This window comes from Balearica regulorum, chromosome 1 (assembly GCF_011004875.1).
Source record: "Balearica regulorum gibbericeps isolate bBalReg1 chromosome 1, bBalReg1.pri, whole genome shotgun sequence".
In the NCBI taxonomy this organism is placed as follows: Eukaryota; Metazoa; Chordata; class Aves; order Gruiformes; family Gruidae; genus Balearica; species Balearica regulorum.
In genome coordinates, this window is record NC_046184.1 from 189,268,854 (window position 1) to 189,296,564 (window position 27,711).

The following is a 27,711-nucleotide window of genomic DNA, read 5'->3' on the forward strand; positions in this document are numbered from 1 at the left end:
GTGAAGCTGTGAGGCTGAACCTGTGAATATGACGGGCAGGATTTGATCTTGTCACATGAAGAAAGCCATGAACAGCTGAAACTGCTTTTAAAGCAGTCACAACCACAGCTTTTCTGCTTCTGGTTTATTCAAAGCGACCCCTTCCTCATTTGATCTCCTTCAAGTGCACCACTTTGTTGTTTCATTCCTCCTGGAAACTAAAGAGTGAATGAAAAATCTTGCTATTTGGGATGGCATTTAAAAATAATGGCAAATAAAGACATTTTAATTGCATGGGATTTCTGAATAAGGTTTCAAAGTGTGTGTGGGGGGGAAATAGCTGTGTGCCTGGTACACAGAGAGCCCTTTCTCTTCCCCTTTGTGGCAGAGGAATCAATGGAATTCATATAAAAGAAGGAGGGGGGTGGGAAGAGAGATAGGAGATGCCTTGCTCGGTACCAGCAGGTCACAAGTGTCATGAGGCTCGAGCAGAGCTTGCAAGGAAGTTGCTGACTGTATCTCCATGTGTACCTTTTTGTTCCTTGCCTTGGATTTGCTGGTCAGTGGCATGCTGCTTTGCCTGGCTCTCCATAGAGCTTGTAGCCTACAGGAATTTGGACAGAGTGGTACAGACATCGCCGACAGAGACTCTGATCACTGACTATCCCTTTAAATGCAGTCTCATGACTTAGTCTTTACTCCACTACCTATTAAAGAAGGAGACAAGACGTACATAGACAGCTTCCATTCAGACACCCAGAAGGACACAGAAAGGCAAGACAATTTGACAGAGCTAACTGTGAGTAAATACGAGGCATTAGAGGTGCTCTCTAGAGCAAAGGGCATGGAGAAAGATTTGTAGGAAATCCTGATGTGAAAGAAGGTGCAGTATTTTTTAAAATATACTTGCATACGATGTTCAAAAGGCAAAATTCTGTAAAGAAAGCTATTCTGTCATTTTAGCATTATTCCTTTAAATATGAACAGAAGTGTCTCTTAATACAACATTGACCAATGCTTGATTTCCCATAAAAATCCGAAGCAGTGATTTTGTGCTGCAAGCACTGAAGCCTTTTGCAAATACAACCTTTTTTCACTGTGATAAATTTCATAGAAGGAATATCGGGTGGGTGGGTGGGTGGGAATTTGAAGCCAGCCTTTTGCAAACTTGGATCTAAAGCCCAGCCTGGAGCTTCCAGTTAGATACCTGTACCTCACAAGGGGTGGCCTTCCTTCTGGGAGTGCTGGATGTGACCCCCTTTCTGCTGGGGACCAAAAGGAGCTGTGGGTGCTCAACAGCATGGAGACTTCACTAAGGTGTCCCATCATGTGTGCAGGTAGTTGACTTTTTAACAAGGGGCTCTGCGTCTACACGGACCGTAATGGCCCACCATCCCATATGGTACAGCATTCTGGAAAACTCAGTTCTTGTTAGTTAACAGAGCCATCAGCAAGTCCCTACATCTTGTTTAATTTTTTTTATGACAAAAGCTACTGGGTAGATCTGGGCAAGTGTTTTAACAGTCATCACTACTATTGCAAGTGATATCTTAACACTGATGGAAAGAGAAAGTTCCTCTGTCAACTCAGCCTATTGCTTTTCTAAATATATCTGTATTATTAATTGCAGGTATGATTAGATGGTGGAGAGTGTTCCCAGCTCGCCCTCATGTCGCCCATTTTCTTCTCTGCATTTATCCTGTCTGCTTGCTGTTTAATCAAGGGAAACTGCATATCCTATGATGAGCTGAAAGAGCTGAAGACTGAATTTGCCATCAATCTCTACCGGCATGTATCTGAAGCAGAGAACAGAACCAATCTGGTAGTCTCTCCAGCAAGTGTGGCTGTTGCTTTGGAGCTGCTGCAGTTTGGAGCTCAAGGAAATACCTTTATGGAGCTGCAGGATGCACTAGGATACAACATTCATGGTAATGTACTGCTTAAAAAAATATTTCTTGTCTTACATTTTGCAATAAATTCACAGCTTTACTAAGGAGATGGCAATTGCACACATCATACTAAACTTCTGTCTTCTGTCACACCGCAAGATTTAGTTTAGGAGTGTATTCTCCATATTTGATAGCCTGGTATCAGCTGTACAAAGGAAACTCAAGGGAATAGTTGATATGCACATTATTATTCCTCTTTTTTTTCTTGATTGGTGCTTAGTCTTTTACTGCACTGAAATACAACTACGGCTAGAAAAGCTACTTCCATGAACAGCAGAATTGCTCCTGGTTTCCCAGGGGTTCATGGTCCCCATTGTGTCGTGGCCTCCCCTGCGTCCTCTGCAAAGAGGTGCCAGGCAGAGGACTGTCGTTTACTCTCCTATCCCATTAACAAATTTTATGAAACCTACAGAAATTGAATTATCTTTAAGACTTTGCACCTTTTGTAATGTTATTACAACTGGCCAAAAAGATGTAAAGTTATTAGAAGGAGACTGGCAGAGAGAGATGTACATTGACAGATGGACGGTGCAGTTGCATCTTTCCCTGAAAGCAGGCTAAAATAAAACTCACTGGGAATCTGGAAGGGATATGGAAAAGGCAGATGTCTTGAATCCAGCATTAAGTCAGATGAATTTAAGGATGCTGTTTTCATTTTAGCTCTGGATTATCCTATCATCTCATATCACACGTCAAAAACTATTTTACATTATGGGCACAATGTTTATGAAAAGCAGATGACTGCCTCATCTTCAAAATTTGCAGCTTACATACAAGACTTATGTATAGAGATGACACTGCTGTTTCTCAGCATAAAATTTACTTTCAGCATATGAAGACTAAAGATAAAACCTACAGCAATTTCACCGTCCTGTGCTGTATAGTCACCATTACCATTCTGTATAGCATTGATATTCAAAACCAACACAGCAGTAAGAGCTAACTCTGGCTGATATATACAGATACAGCTGCTTGTACTGATGCAAGGACCGTGCATCTATGTTATGAGCAGCTGATATAATGAAATCTTGCCTATAACACTCCTGTTTCTCTAAAATCAGTAGGATAACTTTAAACAACATTAATTCATACAAAGTTTATACCTTGCTTGATACATCTGGTCATTAGGAGCTCAGTTATTAAAAAAGAACCCTAAGAATAATATTGCCCAGTGAAAGTCAGGCACAGATCTCCACACAAAATGTAACGAAGAGAAGTGCAGAGGCTGTTAATGACCTGCTAGCTCTTTTGTGCTGCCTTACTTCCCATGTGACACATCATATCGAGCAGACATTTTATCCCCATTTTACTTGTCTGTGGCACAAGCCACGTGAGCTTTGGGTTTCTGTAATATTAGTGCGTGAATGTGAAAATAAAGTAGGGTGGGAGCTATTGCTATGGGTTATAACAGCACATTTCCAGCAATGGAGAAGGAAACCACTTCCTCAAATGGTTTCAATCAAATAAATAAATCGAATACTTAGATCAGATTTCCTATCAGATGAGTAAAACCAAATCACATATGCATATCTGATAAAATTCCTTTCTTCCGTTAGATGTTTGCATTAATGTTTCTGTTGGTCTGTCTTAAGCAATAATGAAGGATGTGTTTAAAATCTGAGCAGGCTGAAAACAATGGAAACATTGATGGTTCATTCACTATTCATGGAGAATCTGCTCTTACAGGCACTTGTAATCTTCTTTTAATGCTCAGAAGATTTGTTCACCTTTATTCTAGTACTAAGAAAAACAGTGTATAAAGGGATGTCTCTCTAGACAGCACAGGCAAAATGACATGCTTTAAAATGCTTTCTCCTTGATGTTTTATTTTATCCATGGTAGAATATTTTAAAGCAATTTTGAACTGTTTTCCGAGTAGGAATTCAAGAGTGTGGTTAGCTAAGCACTTTGATATGATTGAAGTTACAAACTCAGGATACCACACCTCACGTTAACATCTGCTTCCAATTTACCATCTTTGATTTCTCACATCCTCCAGAGAGCTTGCCAAATGCTCCTGCACTAATGCAAAACACACGAGAAAAGCACTTTACACCTCAGACCGTGTGAGCTTTCCTGACATCTGTTCAAAGAGTTCAATATTTTATCCCTTAAAGAGTAATAGATCTAAATGTTAATACCAAACTTCCCATAAGTCTTCCTGCAGGTTATTAAAGGAGCACTATTAGGTCAGAAAACACCAGATTCTCGGGTGGTAGAAATCAGTAGATGTAAAACTCCTCTTTCACCCCATCAAGAATCTGAACCAACATAGTTAAAGTCTCCTGATAAGATCGGGGATCTGGCTGGCAGCTGGAGGCTCACAGCAATCCTGCCCTTGACCTGATGCTCAGCCTGGGACAGGTTGGTCCAGGAGGGATGGATCCTCCCCTGGCTAGCCACCCCAAACCTTCCATGTCCCAGGTGGCAGCCCAGCCTGGCATCCCTCCAGTGCTGTACACCTGCAGGCATCTGGAGAAACTGGGTGACACCTTCCTTTGCCTAAGGTCTCCCTGGAGTCAAACCCAAGATTTCCAGCCAGGGCCATAACGGCAAGCCCAGCCATGCCCATGGGGAGCTGGATACCTGAGGGCTGCCCAGGGCACCCCAGGGTTTCAGTCCAAGGCAGAGGAGCACCTGGGCCGAGTATGGCACCCTGGAGAAGCAAAGGGTATAAGAAAGACCCCTCTTGGAGACAGTGGACAGAAATTTGTTGCTTAGGTTTCACACAAAAATTGGGACACCTGGTGCCTCTTTCCCCAGGAAAGCAGAGAGGTCCTAGTGGTCCTGCAGAGCCAAGACGCACTCATGTCTTGCTGAAGAAGAGCAAGCTCTAGAAATTTCCCACTCCTAAGAGGAAGCTTATTTATGGGAGGAGGAACCTGCTGGAAACATCTTAAAGGCAAATAATGAACTCAACAAGACTTTTATCAGCTGAATGTAGGCAAATGTCCTCCAAAGCACAACAAGGGATATGGGAAAGGGGCTGAACAATGAACACAAGAAGTTTGAGGAGATTTGACACAGAGCCCATCAACATTGTTCAGACTGGGTGCAAGTCCCAGGCCTCAGGAGGTCACCTTGGCATGAAACACCCCATCACAAACCATTACAAATGAGCAAAATAATGACAGCCAGAAATGGCTGCTAAATCACCCTTCAGGGGAGCCTACTAGAAACTTTGTGATTTTAAAAACACAAGATCCTCTAAGTTTGCAGGACTCATGTTTCTGTTGGACCCGCACCTCAACCCTGTATCCATTACAGAAGCCACCACCGTCCTGATCTAGCTGAAGATGTCCCTGCTTATTGCAGAGGGGTTGGACTAGATGACCTTTAAATGTCCTTTCCAACCCAAACCATTCTATGATTCTATGAACTACCATGAGCTCACCAGGAACAGGAGACTGGGGCACTATTCAACTATTTTCGTTAGTAGACAACAAACTAGAGAATACATTACTGAATTTTTTAATGACACTGAGCTCGTAGTTGCTACAAACATTTCAGAAGATCAGAATAGAATTCAAAAGGATCCTGGCAAATCAGAGAAATGTATGAAGTGAATAGGACACAATTCAATAAGGACAAGCACAAAATTCTACATTTAGAAGGAATAATCAGCCATTCAAATCAGGGAACAATTAGCCAAAGAAAAGTTTTTTTAGGAAAGGATCTGAGGGCTCTTAGGAATTTAAAAAAAAAAAAACCAAAACCATTGAATGGGAAATATAATTGTACTTCAGAAAAAGAAGACACTGTTGTGGGTTGTATGAAGACAAAAGTCGCTTTTAAAACAGATGAAGCAACCTACCAGCTCTACTTAGCATTGCCAGGTCTCATCTGCAATACTGGGCCAGTTTGGGACACCGTCCTTCAAGAAATAAAACACCACATGAGGGCCAAGGGCAGCAGAGACAAACTGGGGACAGGCCGGGAGATGCCTTTCCTGGGTTGTGTGTTATCAATAATAGCAGAAGGAGATGACGGTACTGCGGCATTGGCAGCTCAGCCAGTCACGGCCAGAGGTGCTAGGTCTCCCTAATGGGAACCTAGAGACTTCCTGAAGGAAAATAATGTTCCTTATGAACTGCAAGAGCTGTGTTGGCATAGAGGTGTGAGCCTGATGTGAAATCGGCCGCTTGACATATCCACAGTAGAGTGATTTTTACAGCAACATGAAGAGTACTTTCCTGTGCCCAGTGTGTCACTGTCCTTGACAGTAGTGCTTGACAGTAATACCCCATAAAGTCAAGGGTGCTTCAGCTGTTAACAGGGCTTTAAGTTTCAGAGGACACTGGTGTCAGCACTGGAGTTGAGACCTGCTGAGCCTTGGTGCAATCTCTGCTGTCCTCAGCCACACCATGATAATTGCAGTTTCTCCCTCTCTCCTGCCTGGCAGATCAAAGCGTGCAGGATTTCTTGCACGCAGCGCACGAAGGAGCAACCGACTCCAGCCAAAGTGCAGTGGTTCAGCTGGCATGTTCCTTCTTCGTGAACGCTGGCGTGAAGGTTTCACCCCTCTTCACTGCACGTGCTGCGCGCTGGGCAAACAGCAGCCTGCAGCACACCAACTTCAGTGACCCCAACAGAACCACAGCCCAAATACAGGAATGGATCACCAGTAACCTTGGAGGTAACGTAACAGCCCATGAGAATGACTGCACATGAATAATATGTAAAGAGTAATAAGAGAACCTGCATTTACCCAAGTACAAAGTTTTTTGCCACCCTCCGTGTTGTCTAAACCAAGGCTGAGAGCCAGGAAATCTAATTCTTGTGCTGATGCTCATTTCTAACACAAGGAAAGAGCCGGAATAGGTCTGAATCTGTGAGTGTAAGTTTGCAGTATCAAGTTGGTAACTGCTTGGCCTTGTTCCTCTAATTTTTAAAATGGCTATCATTTGCAGTGGTTTTGGTTTTAATGAGGAGCAGCCAAATTCCCCAGGGGTGGAGTTTGCTGCATTGACTGCTTTCATGCTGCTGTGGGGAACACACAGGGCCGTAAGCTCAGCAGTCAGACTCTGAGTTTAAAAAAGTCAAAATGGGAAATAAAAAAAATTTACTTTCCACACAAGCAAGAAAAGTAATGAAATTAAATTCTGTGTTAATGAAAAAAATAATTGAAAAAGCAAGTCCTTAGACGCAGCAGAGAAAATCGATCCCTGATTTACCCCATCAACTTCAGTTACGTGAGTGTTGATTTGGCCATCAACATGTGAGGTGATGTTAAACACACACATTAAAGCTACTATTGAAAAAAAAAATTCTCAAATGAACTGTAATAAGTGATCCAGCTTCATGATAGAAAAATATTGCTCTAGAAGCAGGTACTAAAATGGGAATTCATATTGTGGTGCTGGCATGCATATCAATGAATTAAAAGTGGATCACATTTCCAAAAATCTTTGGGATACCCAAAGCAGGATCAGTTGAACTGCCAAGTAAATAGGAGACACAGAGAATTAGGATACGACCTTCAGCTGACTTAGTTACTTCATAAAGTGGTCTGTAATCATGAATCCATTTCACTGTGGATTTCTGGTGCTAACAAGGAACCACTCCAAGATACACGTGGGCACATTTAAGCTAGAAAACCAGTTATGGTCAGGGCATGGTGCTGACCAGCAGGCTGCTGTCCTCCATGCTGTTCAGTGATTAGCATAGTCCTGGCACAACTTTGGTCCTCAACACTGGCCAATTCAAGCTTGGTTCTGGGGAGAGCACGGACCAACAGACAACACCAACGAGGTCCATGTGCAGGTGGGGATGGGAAGGTAAAGCGTTTAACGGTGCCTTGTGAGTTGTGCCTCTTGCCCTTGGGGACGGAGAGCGGTCCTGACGTGTTTTATGTGCTCACATAGACCTGACCTTTAGGTCTGGACAAGTAGGACAGCATGTGTCCCCCTCCCCACCTCTTTTCCCTGCAGATGGGGATGTGCATGGTATGCCGTTGGAGAGCGCCGGGTCGCCGCTCAGCCAGATCACCCTGGTGAGCACCATGTACTTCAAAAGCATGTGGCAAAAGAAGTTTTCCTTTATGGACACCCAGATGTTGCCATTTACCACGGCAGAGGGCTCAACACTGAAAGTGCCCACAATGCATCACACAGCCGAAGTTAACTACGGTAACTGTCCTTGATCCAGATTTGCTCTATTGTACAACATGGAACAGTTTTATTTATTTAATTTCCACAGCTGCCACACTGAGATGTGTTATTTTTCCAGCTTGGAGAAGTCTCAGAAGAAATCCCATCAAAGAGACCACCTGGGTGACCGAATTGACTCCTTATAATTCCAGGCAATCATGAAACAGATCCTAGGTTCAAAATGGTTCCTAAAATATCTACAGCCATCTGTGCCCCATCCCTCACAGACCAACACCTCCCAGCACTCCATAACAAACTTAGCTATAGCAATCAACCACAAGGCACCAGGAGAAGGAAATAGGAGAGACTGGAAGTACCTTGGTATATAAAGTCCTTTGCAATAGCTAGGAGCTTGTTAAATAAAGCTGCTTAGGAAGGGAGGACTGTAGGAAGCACATCTGATGCCATGACAACACCAATGAGGGGCAGTTAAGACTAAAACAAGATCAAGCCCCTACCGACATGATTTGTGATGTGGGTAAGAAATTTCCTGGTCCCTCAACCTAATCACTGTTTGCCTCTCGAGTGTGTGAGCACGAGAGAGAGGATAATGCCACTGTGAGCACCAGCACCGCACATGCATCCCTCCTGCCACAGCCTGTCTCCAAGGTGTTAGGGCAAAACTGCAAATCTTCAGGGACAGTTTCTGCAATAAAGGGGAGAGGAATTTTTTGGTCCTTTATATCAAATCAGTGGATGCTTTCAGCATGGGCTTAAACCAGTATAAATACAGATCAAACTTTTATTTGTATGACATATGAATACAGTGCATGCTCCTTTCAAAGGCCTGGAGTATGTGGGTTGCTGATAGGACTCATGCTGTAGGCTTAATTTTCTACGACCAGGAATTCTTCCATTTAGCTCTACAATCCCTTTCAAAATATAAAAAGCTCATTTCCCTTCTACCCTCAATTTCAAAACTTCACTTGGGTTAAAACCTTTCTAATTCCAAGTCTAAATTTTTTCAAGACCAATTTATAGGTTTTACCATTGTGACAGGTTTATCCTTTAACTTAAATAGTTTCTCCTCAGCTTCGATATTTACTCCCAAATGTATTTGCCAGTCACCAAGATGCCTCTCAATTCCCTGTTAGCTAAGCTGAAGATGCCAGGTTCTTCTAATCTATTAAAAAACCTGGGTATTCCAATTCTCTAGTAGTCCTTTTCTGCACTTTTCCAATTTAAATCAATCTTTCTTGAAAGTAAGTGGCCAGGAATTTACATAATACTTTTAATGAGGCCATATACATGCTCAATAAAATGCTCTTAGTATTTCTATGACTTCCTAAAAATACCTTGTGTAGTGGACTGCAGAATCGGCTCAGGGTGGTTACTCAAGGTTGACCCCACCTAGGGCTTTTTTGTTTCTTCATTTTATTCCAGCTGTGGAGTCCTAGGTAAATCAAGTGGAGGGAAATCTCAATAGGTACACATCTTTTTTTGTGTGTTTTTGAACCATCATTTGAATTCCACTGCTGCAGTCATCATGGTAACCTCACTGTTTGCCTTTGGTGAAAGTCTGGAGTGTTGCAATACTTTGGAAAGCCACTGGTAACCTCTTTTCAACCTGGGAGACCCACTTCTAACAGCTCGTTGTAGTTTCCCCTTCATGTGGCTGCTTCCTGCCTTTCATTTCTTGCTCTAATTGCCATTACTTCTACCTGTAAATAACGCCACAGTGAAACTATATTTAATGTTTTACTTAAAGCTAGATCTATGCCTTTTTATCAAATCAATTATCAAGTCAAAAAAGCTTATAGATTTGTTGCTAGGGTCTACCCGATGTTGCAATTTATCTCACTTTCTATTTCCCTCTGCGACTTGATTATTCTTTTCTTCAGAATATGTTCTAAAACGTCTCAAAGACATAAAATTTCCCAGAATACTTTCTTTTCTTTATAAATACATTCCTGTTTTCTAGCCATGGGACACAACTGAATCTACAGGTCATTAAAAATCTTTGCTGACACATTTGCAATTTCACATCCAAGTTCTTTTCATATTCTGGGGTGGTGATCATCAAGGCCCCAGATTATTATTTGTCTCTCTCAAGTAGTTTAAACTTTGTTTCTCTCTCTGGTGTTGGAACACCTCCTGTTCTTTCCTCATTTCCTTTAGGAACCTCACCATTATCCTTTGCTGTATCATCAAATTATTTCTTTCCTATCAGTTCCAGCAAATAATTGGGATGAATCTAGAAAAACAATTAAATTCACAGTGTTCAGCAGCACCATTCTTCCTTCCTTTTTCTTTTGTTTATATGGCCAAAACATTTTCCTTTTCTGTGCAAGTCACATCAGGCAGGCAGTTGGCCACTTGCTATTTCTATGCCTATTTGTCTCTGAATCATAGTTCACCTGGCTAAGGAATCATTTTCCACTCTTTGCAAGCTTGTCCTTACTGTTAGATCTTTCTTTTTGGCATTTCTTCTTCTGGAACATCTGTGGCATGTCCACCACGCTGCTTCCTCCTGCTGGGGCTGCAACTCCTGAGTCCATTCCCATCCTCTTTGCATCTGAATCTTCTATCAGTTAATTGACTTTACTCAGGATTGAAGAGTTTCTCCTTCCAAAACCCTACACATTATCATCCTCATTGCTGAGTAACATAAACTACTACATCGACTCATAATCTTTCAGTCCTGGGTGATTTTGTATGACCAGTTCACTGCAGGGGCTTTGGTACCTGTGATATCTGGAATAGCCTCACCTTTTGTTGCTTTGAGAGCTCTTCAGGTAAACAAACAGGTTTCTTGGGACTAAGACACACCTTCTGGCTCAGGAACAGACCTCTTCTCTGAACTTTCTCTTGCAGTGGAGCGAGATAAAGAAATGAGAGGCCTGAAATGACCAAAGGTGGGGGGCAGCAGGTGCTTATACAAGTGGGGATCTCGGGTAGAGACCAGTGACCAGAAATTCAGCAGCTGAGCTGCATTGACTGACCATATATTTGCTCCTGAGTCTTTGCAAATTTGATGTGAAATCGTTAGTTGTGCTTGTCTGACCATTTGCCTAAACATGACAGCTCTCTCCTATTGTCCTTAAGCAGGTAGCTGGACTGCTAAATATTTGCACAGAAAAGGAAAGTTAACCAAAATACTGGGATTACCTTTTCATCCGGTCTGAACTGTGTGAGCTTTCTGCAGCTGGGGAGACTTTTCAGAGAAGTCAAAATGAGAGGGATCATTTAAATTTGCTGATTGTCAGATTTGATAGGGCCAGTCTTTGTCACCAGAAATGCTAGAAACATTTCTAACAAATCAGTTTGAAATTAACATGAAAGACAGGTTCAGTACAACCAAACAGAGGCAGGAGATAACTTTCCTTCATTATTAAATGATAGCAGCTGTCTCCCATCAGAAGAGATGTTTTAGAACACAGAGCGAGAAGGATTAGCTGTGGCTTGTTATCAATCTGAGCATTTACAACATTATTTATCCTTTTAACACGTCCACGCAGAACAAATCAGCCTGGGGACAATTAACACTGCTCTGAGAAAATGTCACCATTACTGTCTATACATGCATTTTAAACATTGCAGCTATTTTACATTTTCATTTTTCCAAGCAATTTGTTAACTGTATTTGAATACTGATTTAGCACCTATACAATCCTTATGGGATGCTCAAAATCAGTTCAAGTAAGGAATACTAAATGTCCTGATTCAATAATCTCAAGTCTTTGATTTTCTTTCTAATTAACAAATAAGGACTGTATAACATTTGTGCACATAATGTGCTGACTTCGAAATATCAGCATGCCCACAAATTAAACCACTCATGTTCACTGCACTACAAACATAAATCTTCCCTGCTTGCATGTTACAAACCAGAAGGCCTTGTCCCACCAAACGATCCACGTGCTGGGAGGCGGTTTTAACAGCACAATTCCCTCTCCGTGTTGCATTGCGGGAGAGCTAAAATGAGAGCCTAAAATTTAATCTAGCAGAATAATCTACATTTCATGAATCCTATGTAGTCCATTATCTGTAAAACTAACAAATGTCGTACACTAAACATTTGAGACATCCTATAGGTACGTATTAATTGGCAAATATTTACATATTATGAACATTAGCTATCTATATGCTGTTAATTATAAGCCCGGACTCAAAAAGCATGAGCATCTACTGTTGAAGATACAACTACTACAGCTGGGTGAGGAAGGAGTAGATTCAGTATTTTGGATGGCCTGCAGCAAAGGCAGTAAGTCGTTTGCTTGCAACTTGTATTTAACTCCTGGCCTGCTAACTATTGCTGAGTGTTCCTGAAATGCTATTTATTGGATTAACAGACCAAAAAAAAAAGAAGAAAGTAAAATTGTGATAATTGAATCTGTTCTGCTGTACAACAAAGGCCATTAAAAATGCCTGGATTAATTGTTCTTCGAAATATGGAACTAAAACGGTACTTTTAAATGGCTGTTACAAATTGTTGCATGAGTAATTACAAGTCTGGAAGCCCACCAACTTTTACTTTTGAGATTAGTTTTTATAACCTTCATCTGATTTTAATAGGTCTTTGTGCCTAGATTTTCAAAAATAAGAAATTTGGTGCTTAAATAAGCATAAACCTAACTACTTTATTAATGTAACTTTCTTGAAATAAAGTTAAAGGTAGTAAAGATGAAAATATGAGGCAAAGTAGGTTTCAGTCAATTAAATAGGATACTTAATTTTGTTCTTGTAATTTCTATCAGTAGTGAATTTTTAGTGAAAGATACTAGAAAATTGTAAGTTAATGCAAAGAACAAGCATTGCAGGAACAGTCACCATAAAGTCACTGTCATTGCCTCGGTAATGTTTTTTAAACTCCAAGCAAGGAGGACAGCTACTATGTGAGAAAGTAATAAAATATCCATGCTCTGTTGAGAAAGTGCTTCATGTACTATTACTGTCATTGGTAATTTTCTGCCAAGATATATAGATATAGATATATATCTCACACAATCAGCTCTGTTCAGATGATCCACTGTTGTGAGTTAAGAGCAACCTGAGCTGGCTGCAAGAGCCCATGCGCTAGAGACAACCCCTTTTATCCCATCACTGCTGTTCCAAACCGTCTACTGACCCAGGCTCGGGTTCTGAGTTTTGGGGTTTTTTTCCCCACTTGAATGATGAAAAAAGATCTATATTTTCCCACATACAGGCCAATTCCAGACCGCAGCTCTGGAAGCTTTCAGCGTGGTCGAGTTACCCTACCTGGGGGAGAAACTCAGCATGTTCCTAGTGCTTCCCAGCCACAAAAGAACATCTTTGTCCCAGATTGAGTCTCACCTTTCTGCCAAAACGCTCTGGGCCAACAGCTTAAAAAGAACGAAGATGGACATTTTTCTACCTAGGTAAGCAATATTAATACTGCAAGGTGGCTTCGCTACTTCGGTTGTTGGAATTCTGTGTGATAGTGCTGACACACGCAATGTGTGAGACAAAAATCAAATGAGATACTTTCAGTTTTGTTATTCATCACGTGATCTGAAAAGCTGTAACCTTTTCTTAAGTCATGAAGAGATGAGCTGGGAATGCCAAAACTTTCTGGTGTGCTCTGTACTGTTTTAAAAACCAAGTATTTCAGTTGATCCTACAGCTTTTACTTAAAATTTGTTTGGGGTATAACAATCCTTTAAAGATCTAAAAAGAGAAAAATGTTCCTTTGCCCTTTCCCACACTCTGTTTTTCTCTTTGCTTAAGAAAGAGTAAATATATAACCTTCAAAAAAAATTGTAATAGCTTATTTTTACAACTTGCTGGTATACTACAAAAGTACTCTACAAAGAACTTGAGGCCCCCCACCGGTCATATCCATCTTTCAGCACACAGAGCAAGTTTCAGCCGTTCATTTTCCACATTAGTCATTTGCCGTCGCTAGCAAATGTGCACGTCCTGTAGGTATTTTCTATCATCTATTCGAATGAAATTGCATAGCAGGAGGAATCAGGTGCAGGAGGGCCTTTTGTGGCTCTAGCTATTGTATGGATCAGCATGGAAAGGCTTTGTTACACATCTCTTACAATACATTCCCCACCTTAATGAAGCACTGGAAAACAATCTGTACATTAATATTCTTTTTCTCCAAGCTAATCTTTTGCAAATGTTTCAAAGGGCCCTTTGCTACAGATTGTTAAAAAGAGGACACTTGGGGAAATGCAGAGTTCATGTGTCAAGAAGACTGAGAGGTGGTCTGATTGCAATAGATGGAGGCGAGGGATTCCTTCTGTTAACGTCTTCAGGTGAAAATGAGTCGCTTTTCTGCAAAGTACACTTAATCAAACGGAAGGCATTGGGCTCATACAGAAATAGATGGATGAAATGCAAAGGCTTGAAATAAATTACATCTGTTCCACCTTTCAGGTCTCTCAAACTATGAATCCCACATTTAAATAAAATCTACCATATTAATTTCAGGTTCAGTATTCAAAGCCTTTTTGACCTAAAGACAGTTTTTTCTGCCTTGGGAATTAGAGACGCATTTGATCCCATCGCTGCTAATTTTAAAGGTATTTCAGGTAAGAGGCTTGACTGAATAAAAAATGATCACTGGCCCAGTAGCTGTAGACTCTTACATTTGAATGATTCAGTAGACCTAGGCCTTCTGAACTGATTGTACTTCTTCCTCTGTGAAACTAAAATACAATTCACACCCAACTGTTCTACTTTATTATCAGCAATTGTATTTTGAGCTCTTGTTCTGTAGGAAACAGGAATCTGAAAGGGATAGGGTTGGGTTTGGTCTTGCTTTTTTTTTTCCTCCTTTTTTTCTTCCCTTCTTTATTTAAGATTAGAACTGTAAAGACAGCGTAGGCCTGGAAAATGGTTATTGATTCAGAAATTTAGGATACTTTAGTAAAACTTGCATTCCTATTTATGTTTTTAAATAGTCAGTCATTTAATCATTTAACAGTTAGAAATGCTGGTCCAATAAGTCAGTACTCCAACTCCTGACACCACAAACAATATTGATGCCAACAATATTGGCATATGCCTGTGCTATGTTGTCTTGCTAATCCAATGGCCAGTTGTCTAAATTGTATTTTCCCTTCGCTAGTGTTATGATTGTAAACTGTCTTGGTTTTGAAAGTCTGAAATTATCCTGCTCCTTGGAAAATTTTTATCCCTATTTAGTATTAAGTACTAAAATAATCCAAATTATCCTTTTTTTTTTTTTTTTTACTACTTTAAGCAACACAAATCATTTCAATTTAGTCATTTCTCCTCAAAGCAAGGACTCATAGTGGTAGCTGCTCCTAGAGATGCAGAGAGCTAATGCAATTCTTGTGCATGTCAGAAAATAAATGGAGTTATGACAAGAAGTTCCTCCAATTTAGACAAATCTGCTGTCATGGTTTTGCCCCAGTTGGTAACTGAGCACCATGCGGCTGGTCACTCACCCTTCTCCCCTCGCTAGGATGAGGAGAAAACCTCGTGGGTTGAGATAAAGACAGTTTAATAGGATAACAAAGGATAATAATAATAATAATAATAATAATAACAACAACAACAACAAAAAGTGAGGCACAAATGCAATTTTTCACCACCTGCAGAAGAAAACAACCTGAAGCCCAGTCTGTTTCCAAGCAGTGATACCACCTCCCCGCTCACTTCCCCAGTTCTATCCGGAGCATGACGTTCTATGGTGGGGAATGTCCCTTTGGCCAGGCTGGGTCAGCTGTCCTGGCTGTGCTCTCCCAGCGCCCTGTGCATCTGGCAGGGCCTGGGGAACTGGAAAGTCCTTGGACTGGGTGTAGACACTACCACTACCCAGCAACAACTAAAACATCAGTGTGTTATCAACGTTATTCTCATCCTAAATCCAAACCACAGCACTGTACCAGCTACTAGAAAGAAAATTAACACTATCTCAGCTGAAACCAAGACACCTGCTTTTACAGAAAAGTTGCTTTTCTGGAACAAACCTCACACATTACTTATGGGGGTTTTATACCCCTTTTAAAATTGAACATAGCATTTTTTTTATTGCAGTACATATCTCAGACTGCAGAGATGCACGTTAAAAATAATTTGTTACTGCCCTCTTATTTGTTACATGTCTATTGCAAAAACAGTGTTAATACAGTGATAAAGTGCACAAGGATGCATTTTGTAAAGTTAATATATATTTAAATACTTGGAGGAAATTGACTCCATCGTAAACAATCTCATTTAGCAGCTTCTTTCCTATGCAACTTGATGGTTTTCTGCTTCACATCAATACAGGATGAGACTTGTAGAAGTATTTGATCCTGCCTGTGGCAGGGTTATGGATTAAAGGATATGTTGAGGCCCTTCTCAGTTTTACTCTTACACAGCCCCACCGTTTCTTCCTGAAGAGTGGGTTTTCTGCAATTTCCCTTCAAACAGTTCCTCAATTCATTCATTGTCCCCACTATGTTAATTAATTTCTACTCTCATCATGTAACCTTGTTGTCCACCACAACCTGGAGACCTCTCAAACTATGAATTCCCATTCAGCATTCAGTCCACTGTCATCCATATAGTGGGAAAACAGTCATAAAGATCAAAGAATAGCTAAACGTGGGTAAAAATGAGGGAGAAGAGAGTCACAATGGTGACTTAAAGTCCCTCTATAGTCAAAGAGTCAATCAAATGTGCACATTCCTACTCACATGGGCAAGGGACCTGCCTCCCTCTGTCAGCAATACAGAGATCTGAGACATGCCGTCTTCCCTAGACTAGGCAAACTAATGTCGCCTTCCTCATGTGTCATCTCGCTTTAAGGATACTCCTATATTGTGTCAAAGAAATGCTCTTCTGTAGCCTGAGTCTGACTCCCGCCACTGGACATCAGTGGAAATGGGACAGATTGCAGCTGGGTCCATCAGCAGAAACATGAGGGCACCTCACAGCTCTTCCAGGTTTACACAGATACAAACACGGTGAAAATCTTGTTGTTCCCCCTCCCCCAGATTAGAAAGCAGATTTGAATTATAAGTCAACAGCAAAAATACCTTTAAGCAGAAAAATATTCCAACTTTGCTTTCACAGTAGTGATTCTTTCCCAAGAACTTCACTGCTTGTCTGAAAGTAGGATCCACGTTTCATAGAGAAGTCAGAGGAACCTGGGCCATCGAGCAGATAGATCCAAGACACACATGAGCTTTTTAGCTTATTCTCCAAGTTGCCTGCATATTAGGTCATGCTGGTCCAAAAGGCATGTAGTCATACTATCTCAGCTTTTTGCGGAGCTAAAAAAGTCCTTCATATCAAGCTAGCTTAGATGTTCAGACTACCTATGCTCATCCATATTAGGCATGTGTATGAAAAATCAGGAGCCGAGTAAAAATTAGAACTGAGGATCTTCTAACATGGAAGCCAGATATAGAAAAAGCAATTACAAGGCAGGTTTATACTGTGCTGCCTTTCCAAACATGACGTGGTGAAGGAACCAATGGAAGGAATTTGCAACTGAAGAAAAGCTAACAGGGTGACATATATTATACTTAGTATGCTGCTATTGAATTAGTTGCCTGGGTGAAATACCTAACAGTTATGTCATTCTTAGATTCTGCAGAAAAAAAGCTAAAAGCATTCTGAATTAAGAAGAAGAAGGAAAAAAAAAGTGTTCTGGATAGAATTCAGAAAATAACTATTAATATTCATTTCTGGTGTTTTTTTGCAGAGCAAGGTAGTCTTTATATTTCAGAAGCTGTTCACAAAGCAGAAATTGAAGCAACAGAAGATGGTACAAAGGCATCAGGAGCTACAGGTAAATCAAATAAACTTTACTTTTCACTTCTGAAGATTATCACTACAGAAATAACTACTAGTGTTTTATTTAAAACAAACAAACAAACAAAAAGCATGGTAGTATTTAAATGTATGCCTAATCTAAATTTAAACTTTTATGTTTAACACACTTCCATTTTGTAATTGTTCATAAAAACTCTTAAAACTCTTCCCTTTCCATGTTTGATCTTAGACTAACATATAAAACTCAAGTGAAAACCAGCTTTACTAGCCCAGAGAAAATCCAGGTTAAGAAAGTAAACCACTACTTTTTCTGTTGGTCAAATCTGCTCAGATCATAAAAGCAAAGAATGAAAAAAGGTTACTAATGTTTTGTCCATACCTCCTGAACCATTATGGGGTTTGGTTTTTGAAGATGATCTCTTTGGTAGCGTTGAAGGTCATGACAGAGAAGTTTTGTCTTCACGAAGATGAAGACAGGTTTGTTTCTTATGTAGTTTGAGGTGTGACCGTTGTGTGCAGTAGTTTCTGCTAACAGATCATTTCCATGTGAGCAGCTGGGGCTGGCTGAGTGGGGAGATTCAGAGTAAAATCTCAGCTATAGACTACAGAGCCAATAAATGACCTGCATAAGGTGAATGACATCTCAATAGAAATCCTTCATCACAACTTGCAAAACACAGGGGAACTAAAAATACTGAACTGTGCAATCCTCATATTTCTTTTCATCACACAAGCTTTATCAAAGGCAGCCCCTGCTTTTTTTGTTTCCCTCAGAAGCTCCAGAGATTCTACAACCCCGTGTGAAAGACAGCAGTAGGCCTAGACCTCTGCATGGATTATGTAGGCATTACTGCCACTTGCTTCTCTTCAGAAGCTGCGCGTGTCCTCAAGCTGTTCAAAGATCAGCACAACAGAAGGGTGATTGCTAAGCACATCTCGCCTTTCTGCTTCCCTGGGCTGTGCTGACTTGTAGACGTGGGTCCACGCGCACATTGCAAACGCTAGTGTTTGCACTGCAGATCAGGGCAAGGTCTAGGTCTCTCCCATTTCTCCTGCTTGTCTTCCTTTCTTTCAGAAAGGAATCCAAGAGGCTCATAGGGAGAAAACCACAGTGCAACTCCCTGCAGGGCCCAGGACGCTGGGCTGCTGTAAGGCGCACTTCCCCTCATTGCAGACATCCCACGGTCATGATGCCAAAAGGAATCTGAGCACACCTCATTTGGTGTGGTATTCCCCTAGTAGCAACTTTGAATAAGACACACACTGTACGTCTCTGGGTGTACTGTGAAAATTTGACATAACTTAGTTAACCTTGCTGCAGAACTGTACAGTTTTACATTTATGACAATTTTAATCTCTACTGGGGCATTCATATTTTTAGTAATTATTCTGGTAATTCCCACACAAAATAAAAGCTTTTAGGTGGCTTCAATTACATACCAAAGACTAATCATAGAATGGTTTCTGTTGGAAGATCTTAAAGATCATCTAGTTCCAACTCCCCTGCCATGGGCAGGGACACCCTCCACTAGACCATGTTGCCCAAAGCCTCATCCAACCTGGCCTTGAACACTTCCAGGGAGAAGGCAGCCACAACCTCTCTGGGCAACCTGTTCCAGTGCCTCACCACCCTCACAGTAAAGAACTTCTTCCTTATATCTAATCTAAATCTACCCTCCTTCAGCTAAAGGCCATTACCCTTTGTCCTATCACTACATGCCCTTGTCAACAGTCCCTCTCCAGCTTTCCTGTAGGCTCCCTTTAAGTATTGAAAGGCCACAATAAGGTCTCTCTGGAGCCGCCTTTTCTCCAGGCTGAACAAGCCCAACTCTCTCAGCCTGTCCTCATAGGAGAGGTGCTCCAGACCTCTGATCATCTTCATGACTCTCCTCTGGACTCACTCCAACAGCTCCATGTCTTTCTTGTACTGGGGACCCCAAAGCTGGACACAGTACTCCAGGTGGGGTCCAAGTCCTTCTGCTCAGGGCTGCTTTCAATCCATTCCTCGCCCAGTCTATAGTTGTGCTTGGGATTGCACTGACCCACATGCAGGACCCTGCACTTGGCCTTGTTGAACTTCATGAGGTTTGCATGGGCCCACCTCTTGAGCCTGTCAAGGTCCCTCTGGATGGCATCCCTTCCCTCCAGCATGTCAACCACACCACACAGCTTTGGTGTCATCAGCAAACTTGCTGAGGGTGCACTCGATCCCACTGTTCGTGTCGCTGACAAAGATGTTGAACTGCCGGTCCCAATACTGACCCCTGAGGAACACCACTCATCACTGATCTCCACTTGGACATTGAGATGTTGACTGCAACTCTTTTGAGTGCAACCATCCAGCCAGTTCCTTATCCACCAAGTGGTCCATCCATCAAATCCATGTGTCTCCAATTTAGAGACAAGGAAATCATGCAGGACAGCATCAAATGCTTTGCACAAGTCCAGGTAGATGACACCAGTTGCTCTTCCTTTATCCACCAATGCTGTAACCCTGTCACAGAAGGCCATTTGTCAGGCACAATTTGCCCTTAGTGAAGCCATCACCTCCTTATTTTCCATGTGACTGAACAGAATTTCCAGGAGGATCTGCTCCATGATCTTGCCAGGCACAGAGGTGAGACTGACCAACCTGTAGTTCCCTGGGTCTTCCTTTTCTCCCTTTTTAAAAATGAGGGTTACGTTTCCCCTTTTCCAGTCAGTGGGAACCTCACTAGACTGCCATGACTTCTCAAATATGATGGAGAATAGCTTAGCAACTTGATCCGCCAGTTCCCTCAGGACTCGTGGATGCATCTCATCAGGTTCCATGGACTTGTGCACCTTCAGGTTCCTTAGATGGTCTTGAACCTGATCTTCTCCTACAGTGGGTGGTTCTTCATTCGCCCAGTCCCTGCCTTTGCCTTCTGCGACTTGGGCAGTGTGGGTGGAGCACTCGCTGGGGAAGACTGAGGCAAAAAGGTCATTGAGTACCTCAGCCTTCTCCACGTCCTGAGTAACCAGGTCTCCTGTTTCCTTCCGGAGAGGGCTCACATTTTCCCTAGCCTTCTTTTTATCACTGATATATATATATATATAGAAGCTTTTCTTGTTGCCCTTGACATCATTGGTCAGATTTAATTCTACCAGGGCTTTCGCCTTCCTAACCTGATTGCTGGCTGCTCGAACAATTTCTCTGTATTCCTCTCAGGCTACTGGCCCTTGCTTCCAGCCTCTGCAGACTAAGGGCAACAGAAATCAGACATCAGACCTTTATCCTATTGAAACCAATGCCAAAACTTCCCTTGACTTCCTTAACTTCCCTTAACTCCAGTCAGAACAAGCTAAGAAGCTGGTTTAAAAAAGGTATAATTATGTTTTTATTGTTTACTTTAAAAGCTCTGGATCTAGTCACACAGCAGCTTGAAAGCTGAAGTAGGTACTTTTTTTACAAGCACTGAAATAGTACCACTCAAACTAGTTGTACTGAGTCCTACTTGAATTTTCAATTGAATTCTATTGTTTTAACTGCTCATTAAAAAATAATCCAAATCTGGGTTTTTTAGTATTGTGGGGTTTTTTGGACAATGTATTCGTAATACAAGGAAGAATTTTTGTAAACAAGCTGTATTTTAAGAATAGCTAAGCCATCATAATTCTTAAAGACTCTTTATTTAAAAATCTAATAATTAACCCACAACTAGAGAGGGGAAGGACAGTCATAAATTGAGGATACTTAGGTTTTGTTGAGAACTCTGACAGAGAAATTCCAGGATGACATAGGTATTTCTCTGCTGTTTGTCCCTCATTTAGAAAAGGGACTACATTTGTGCCACGCTTATCTTTTTTACAAGAACAGCATAGCTAGGAATTGGCTAACGGATTAGGCCATAGCATGGCATGACTTCAGCAGAGTTAGGGCTGTGATAACAACAGTAATATTACCTTTGAAATCCAAAGCCAGCCAGACTCACTTCAGCAACGAAATACACATGAATCACCTGCATGTAGTGTCACACCACTTGACTTGTTCATTCACCCAGACTGATTTAATTGTGGGATAAAATTGTTGTTTTACTCTTCAAGCAGAGGAGCAACTCAAAACTCAAGGTACTAAACATCAGAGCTTGAAGGCACTGTACAGAAGATGGAATGAAGACGGACACATTTTACTAATGTTTTCTTTGTTGCATTACAGCAATGGTATTACTAAAAAGATCTCGAACGCCTATTTTCAAAGCAGACAGACCTTTCACATTTTTTCTGAGACAAGCTAACACAGGTATGCATGCTCTCCGTTTCACTAGCAGAATCCTTCACAAGTAGCACTGAAATTAGTAAGTTCTTTGTGAATAGCATGCCATTCTTCAGTCCAGGAAATTTTAACCATGGAAACGGTGGGGTTATGTTTTTTAAAGCATAAAGAATAGTTTAATTTCTTTACAAAGAATGCATGACAGTCATAGAAGCCAGGGAAGCCAGATTAGCCTCTTCTATGTATATGCAGTATGTGCTCAAAAAGATTTCTACCATAATTACAAGCACTAGAAAGATCTTACAGATCTGAAATGCCCCAGGATTAGGGACCAGCCTCCGCTGGGCGTTTCAAATTACAAATGGTCCGGATCAGCTGGATTAGTATCTGAAGTTAAAATAGAAATCTTCCCTATAAATGAAACTTATTCATGCCTACACAGATGGCACACAACAGACTTCTGCCTATAGGCACCAGGACTCCAGGGCCAGAAACTCCCTGTATTAATTCCTACCTCAGCAGTTTCTAGGGGGATGGCTCAGAAATTCTGAAGACCAACAATCTTGCCCGGCCACAGCTCAGAACATGTAGAAGCAAGTTTCTCTTCCCTCACATCTTGAATATCAACACCTTTGAGGAGATAATTTTACACATCTGGACTCTTCACTACTTAGTATCCTCAGGAGACGTTCAGGTTATCAAAAGCCATGGATATTCACTGTATATAATCAGGTACTTTAGCTCGACAAAAAGCCTAACTTCTATCTCCATTTTTGCAAGGAAAGTGTATGTTTCTTTTGCAACTGATAACTCTTTCTTGCAAATGAACTCCCCCAGCCCCCAAACCAAACTACAGAGTATGTCTCAAAGGATGAAGCAGTGCTCCTTTGGCTTCAGCATTAGACTATAGTCTCATTTCAGATGTCCAATCACAGAAGTTACTCCAGAATATCTGCCAAAAGAAAACACCATATAGCTCCTTGGCAATAATAAAGAATTCATTATGCACCATTCAGCAGGTGTTTGCTCCTTCAAAGCATCAGGCCATCTCTAACAACCTTTACCATTAGCAATGCAGTAAATTTGCATCTTAAGTATTTTCCTAAAATTCCTTCAAACCACCAAGTTTCTCTCTAACTACGGTCATGCCCATTTAGATTTCCAGGGAACATATAGCCATTTATAGGGTTCAGTAAAACACCAGGGCCTGGCAAGAAGACCAAGGAGAATAATTTTCCTTATCTGCTTCCAAGCAACACACCTTGTTATCTTAGTTGGTGAATATCTGTGTAGGTAACACTGCTTTAAAAACGTGTATCTTACATTTTGACCAAAATGCAAACCCATCTTTTTAAAGGGAAAAGCACTACCTTGGTGGGGGTTTTGTTTTAAATATGCTTTGGCAATCTAATGATTGTTCAGTGAATAAATACATTTTCACTTAGCAAATGCAGATTTAAAAAAAAGGGCACTAAAATCTGATCTATGCAACCAGAGCCACAGACCCTTCAGGATCAAGAACAAGTGTGATTTCTGTGAATAGAATTGCTGAGTTTACAGTAAATTATAAAGTATATAAATAGGAAGGAAATAGGATTTTTATATGAAGCATAACAAAATACATACCTTCCAATCAACTCAAAATCAGAAGTACATTTTTGTAATCTAAGTTTTTTACTGCAAAAAGTGAAAACTGAAAACATTCAAAAGAATTGTTTGTTCAGACTTAATGACTGAAGTTCTTCAGGTATGAAAAGGGGAAAGGGTAAACAAGATCTACTTTTAACCTAATTAGATGTACTTAAAACTTAGTATCCCCATAAAGCTCACAATTTATCTCCATGTAGACCAAAAGTCTTCACTGCATCAGTCTTCTAGTAATAGCAGAAATACATTTTTCCAAGACTTAAAGCAACATAACTCTGTCTGAAATAACTGAAAAAAAAGTTCAGAATTTTTAATCAGAATTTCAGTTTTGAACACATCCTCTTTGAAGGACAGGCAAGCTAACAGTAATACAAACAACTGAACCACAAATTCAGTCAGAGTGATTTCAGTCAAGGGATTGTAACTATCTCTTCCGTAACTACAATGTCAACACGAATAAATTTAGGCTTTGTTTTGCTTAGTTCAAAAGTGATTCTTTAGCCAATGGTTTGGGTAAGCATCAGGTTTTCGCCAGTTTCCAACTATTTGGAAAGGCCTTTTTAACACAGAAATGTTCAAATTATTCTAAGGCAAGCATGCAGTTGCAGTAAATTTTTCCCTACAAGCAATGAAAGATCCCATATTTGCTAGTTCCATGCTTAATTTATGTATTTAAACTGTACTACACTTTGAAAATGTGGTCCCAAACTGAAATAATGTTAATATTGTTTTCATTTACAGGTTCAGTACTCTTTATAGGAAGAGTTACAAATCCTTCATTATAAACACTAGACAAATACATTGTCTTCTGTTCCTTCTATGGTGAGCTTTCCTTCAGTGAAATTAAAGGCTACTTTATATGTATTTATTAAAACACTGGTTTAGAGAGTGAGCAAGTCCTCCATTACCTTATTACTTTGTACACACTACTGGAAACTTACAGCTGTCTAGGAATCATTAGCACCACAGCTACAGCAAACATAGTAAGTATATAAACATTTGAGGAAAAAGCAAATATATTTTGCCACTGAATGTTTAATATTGGCCAACAGCTTCCGCTTAACTTCATCATGGCTAAAGTCAGCTTGACTGTTGCTGAGTGTGCAGGTCATCTGAAAGAAAGCATCCCAGAAGAAAACTGTGATAAGTTATTTTTCAAGACCAACTTTAATTCCCTGTACTAAAAAAACCCCACAAAAACCAAAAAACTCCAACTTAAGAACAAAACGGCAGTTCAGTGTGGTCCCAGACTTAGATATAATCCAACTGAGACAGTAAGGTAACAAGCAAGCAGCAAAATGCTGTGAAAAAGAAATCAAGTTGAGAGGCTGTTTCAAAACTGACAGAACAGGTAGGAAGCAGAAATACCCACTCAGTTGGTGACCAAATATTACTGCCAAAAAAAGGTAGTAGTACTGCCTTTACTACCTTTTATTGCACTTTTTTTTTTAAATGAACACAGCATAGAATGGATATTCCTGAAAAACGCTGAATGAGGTTAAAAGCATCCTTTTTTCAGCATCCTGACAAAAGTTGGGATACAATGAGTGTTTTAGTACAAGATTCAGCAACTCATGGTACAAACACCAGAAATCCAGGCCCGTGAAGATTTTGGGGGAAGACTGTAAACAACTGATTCCTAGGAAAAGCATCAGAGGCGAGCTGCTCCCACTGAATCAAAGTTTTCCAGAAGTTAGGAGCATCTAGCGCAGATGAAAGGCATGGCCAATAAAGCATTCAGTGATATTTTGTGTCCTAGAAGCAGCACCTTCTGGCTGTTCCTGCATTTGTAAACATGTAAAAACATATAAAAGCTCTGTGCAGCATTCTTCAAAGGCTACTCACCCCTGCTTTACTATATTGTGTCCTCATAAAACTGTGAGGTTTGTCGTTGATGTGGATGTGCATACAGTACATCAGTTTGTTATGCTAGTCACCAAATAGCGAAGCACGAAGTACACAAGGACACAGGGTATCATCATACCATAGCTGCAATTCAGCATTAGCTTCCTTCCACTCATTCTCTGATTAAGAACAGAATATCCAGTCATACAAAACTGCTCTTCATTCTTTGACACTGCTACTAGAACACAGAAGCTCTGGAAAGGGAAGGCAAAATGAACCATCCCAATAAAAAACTGTACTCAATCCTACACAAAGATTAAAATAGAGCTTTTATTGATGGAATAACAAAAGTGCTTTTCTTAAATATTTTTCAAAATACATTTATACAACTTACAATAATATATCCAAAATAACTGTATATACAAAACATTACCTTGTTTAATGTATGTGCTTTTTTTTTTTTTTTTTGAAAATTACAAAGCAACTTTTTGGCAAAGTTCAACCTTAAGAGGTGATAGTTTTGAAGGTTGGATTAAGAAAAATAGAACCTGAGGGAAAGTGACACTTAAGTCCATGACAAGCAAGAAGTTCTCCATTTAGTTAAATAAAAATGTTTTTGTGATATTTTTCACATTACAAAAATAACAGAAGTGAAGGGAAAAAAAACCATGATGGATACTTTTCTCATCATTTTATAGAGCAGCTTCTCATTCTTTCAGGTATAGACACTTGAGATAAGAGTGCATGTCAAAAATGAATGCAAGTAAGGACAGCAGTGCCCTGCTGTGGCTTTCTCTTGTGTGCAGTGTTTCTTAGCTGCTGTTGATATGGTTGACCTGATTGGATCTGCGATGGATTTCTTCCAGAAAACTCTCAAGCTGTTCTATCAGCATTCGTTTTTTAAACCTGTATTTAAAAGAAAGCATAATAATGGATGCATAATAATACATGAGATGTTGTTCACAAAAGTTTTACTGAACCCTGGAAACTTCAGTTATTATTTTCAGTCCAGTGCATGATGAGGTATATATGCTGTTCTCCTAAAGTTCTGGTAAACTACTAACTTGCTTTTCCATTTAATGAGAGAAAACAAAACTATTCTTACTACAGTATATTCTAGCATGTTGCTGAACATCACTCAGCCCTCAGAAAGCCAGGAAAAGAAGAGTTAAGTGTTTGCTGTTTCCAGAAGTAAAGTTCTGAAGTGCAGAAATAAAATATATGCCAAAGAACTATAATCCTAAAGTTGGCAACAGCTTTTAGAGAGGATTTGCATGCCTTCATGGGACATTCACAAAAGTTAAGTGAAGTTGGTACTGGTGAAGGAATAGCCATTAGGCAGTGTAGAGCAGATTTCCTGACAAGAAAATAAAAATTAAAAGTTTAAGAAAAAAATTAAAGAAAATACAGACATAATCCATACCTGGAGTCTCCGCCGTTCTATTCCATATTGATTACATAAATGTGAAGAGCAGATCATTTTGTCACCTTTGCTTACACCCCTGCCTCAGCGCACACAGCTCCTTGCTGTTTCCAGCTAGCCCTCCCCCTTGCAACGTTTCTGCTTCTGAGAAGCCACTTCTGACCGATGCTTTGGCAGCCATACGCATACTCAAAGACAAGCAGCAATGAAAAGATCACACACTTTCTCACCATGGCACTATTCTGGACTATGACCTTATTGAATCCCAGGAAAAGCCTCTAGCCCCAGCCATGCCTCCCAGTCCATGTTCTCGGCCCACGGAAACATGGTATCTGCCCTAATTCCCAGCCCACAGAACTCCCCACAATCCCAGCTTGACTATGGGGAAGCAAGCTCCCATTTCCAGCCACTTACTACCTCATTGAATACCCATGCTCTGGGCCCTTACCCAATCTTCTCATCACAGTTCTCCTCAGTAACCCCACAGAAATCCCACATTTCAAGTACTACTTCCCCTCCATTCTTCCTCATTGCTTTCACAACTGCTCCCTGCTTGTTGAAAAGTATTAACCTGGGAAACAGATAATTATTCCTTCTCATTCCCTCTAGTAAAAGTAAAATTATTTAAGTTAATAGCAAAGTGCTTTACTATAATACAATCCTAGTGAAAATTTAACATGCTCATATTCTCTGCAAGTGACTGGGCAATGTTACTTTCCCAAATACCTTCAAGCCCCTCTGAAACAGCTGTACAAGTTAACAACAGACATTTCCTAGAAC

The 27,711-nt window shown here is 40.5% G+C and overlaps 2 protein-coding genes across 3 annotated transcripts in view; one reads left to right on the plus strand and one right to left on the minus strand.

Annotated features, from left to right (window-relative positions):
* Positions 1-652: 652 nt before the first annotated feature.
* On the plus strand, positions 653-22,087 carry SERPINE3 (serpin family E member 3). The gene is given in 8 exon segments (XM_075742962.1): positions 653-778; positions 1,610-1,907; positions 6,331-6,564; positions 7,859-8,056; positions 13,224-13,416; positions 14,480-14,580; positions 17,712-17,798; positions 21,960-22,087. Coding segments are annotated over 8 exon segments (1,365 nt in total).
* A 3,787-nt stretch (positions 22,088-25,874) lies between these two features.
* The window catches only part of INTS6 (integrator complex subunit 6), a 45,958-nt gene continuing 44,121 nt past the window's right edge, over positions 25,875-27,711 (minus strand). The window contains exon 19 of one of the 2 annotated variants that reach the window (XM_075741912.1): positions 25,875-26,414. In XM_075741912.1, the coding sequence (XP_075598027.1) occupies positions 26,321-26,414 (94 nt within the window). In that variant the 3' untranslated portion in view covers positions 25,875-26,320. The remainder of the gene's footprint in view (positions 26,415-27,711) is intronic. The other variant, XM_075741913.1, reaches the window with a different exon arrangement.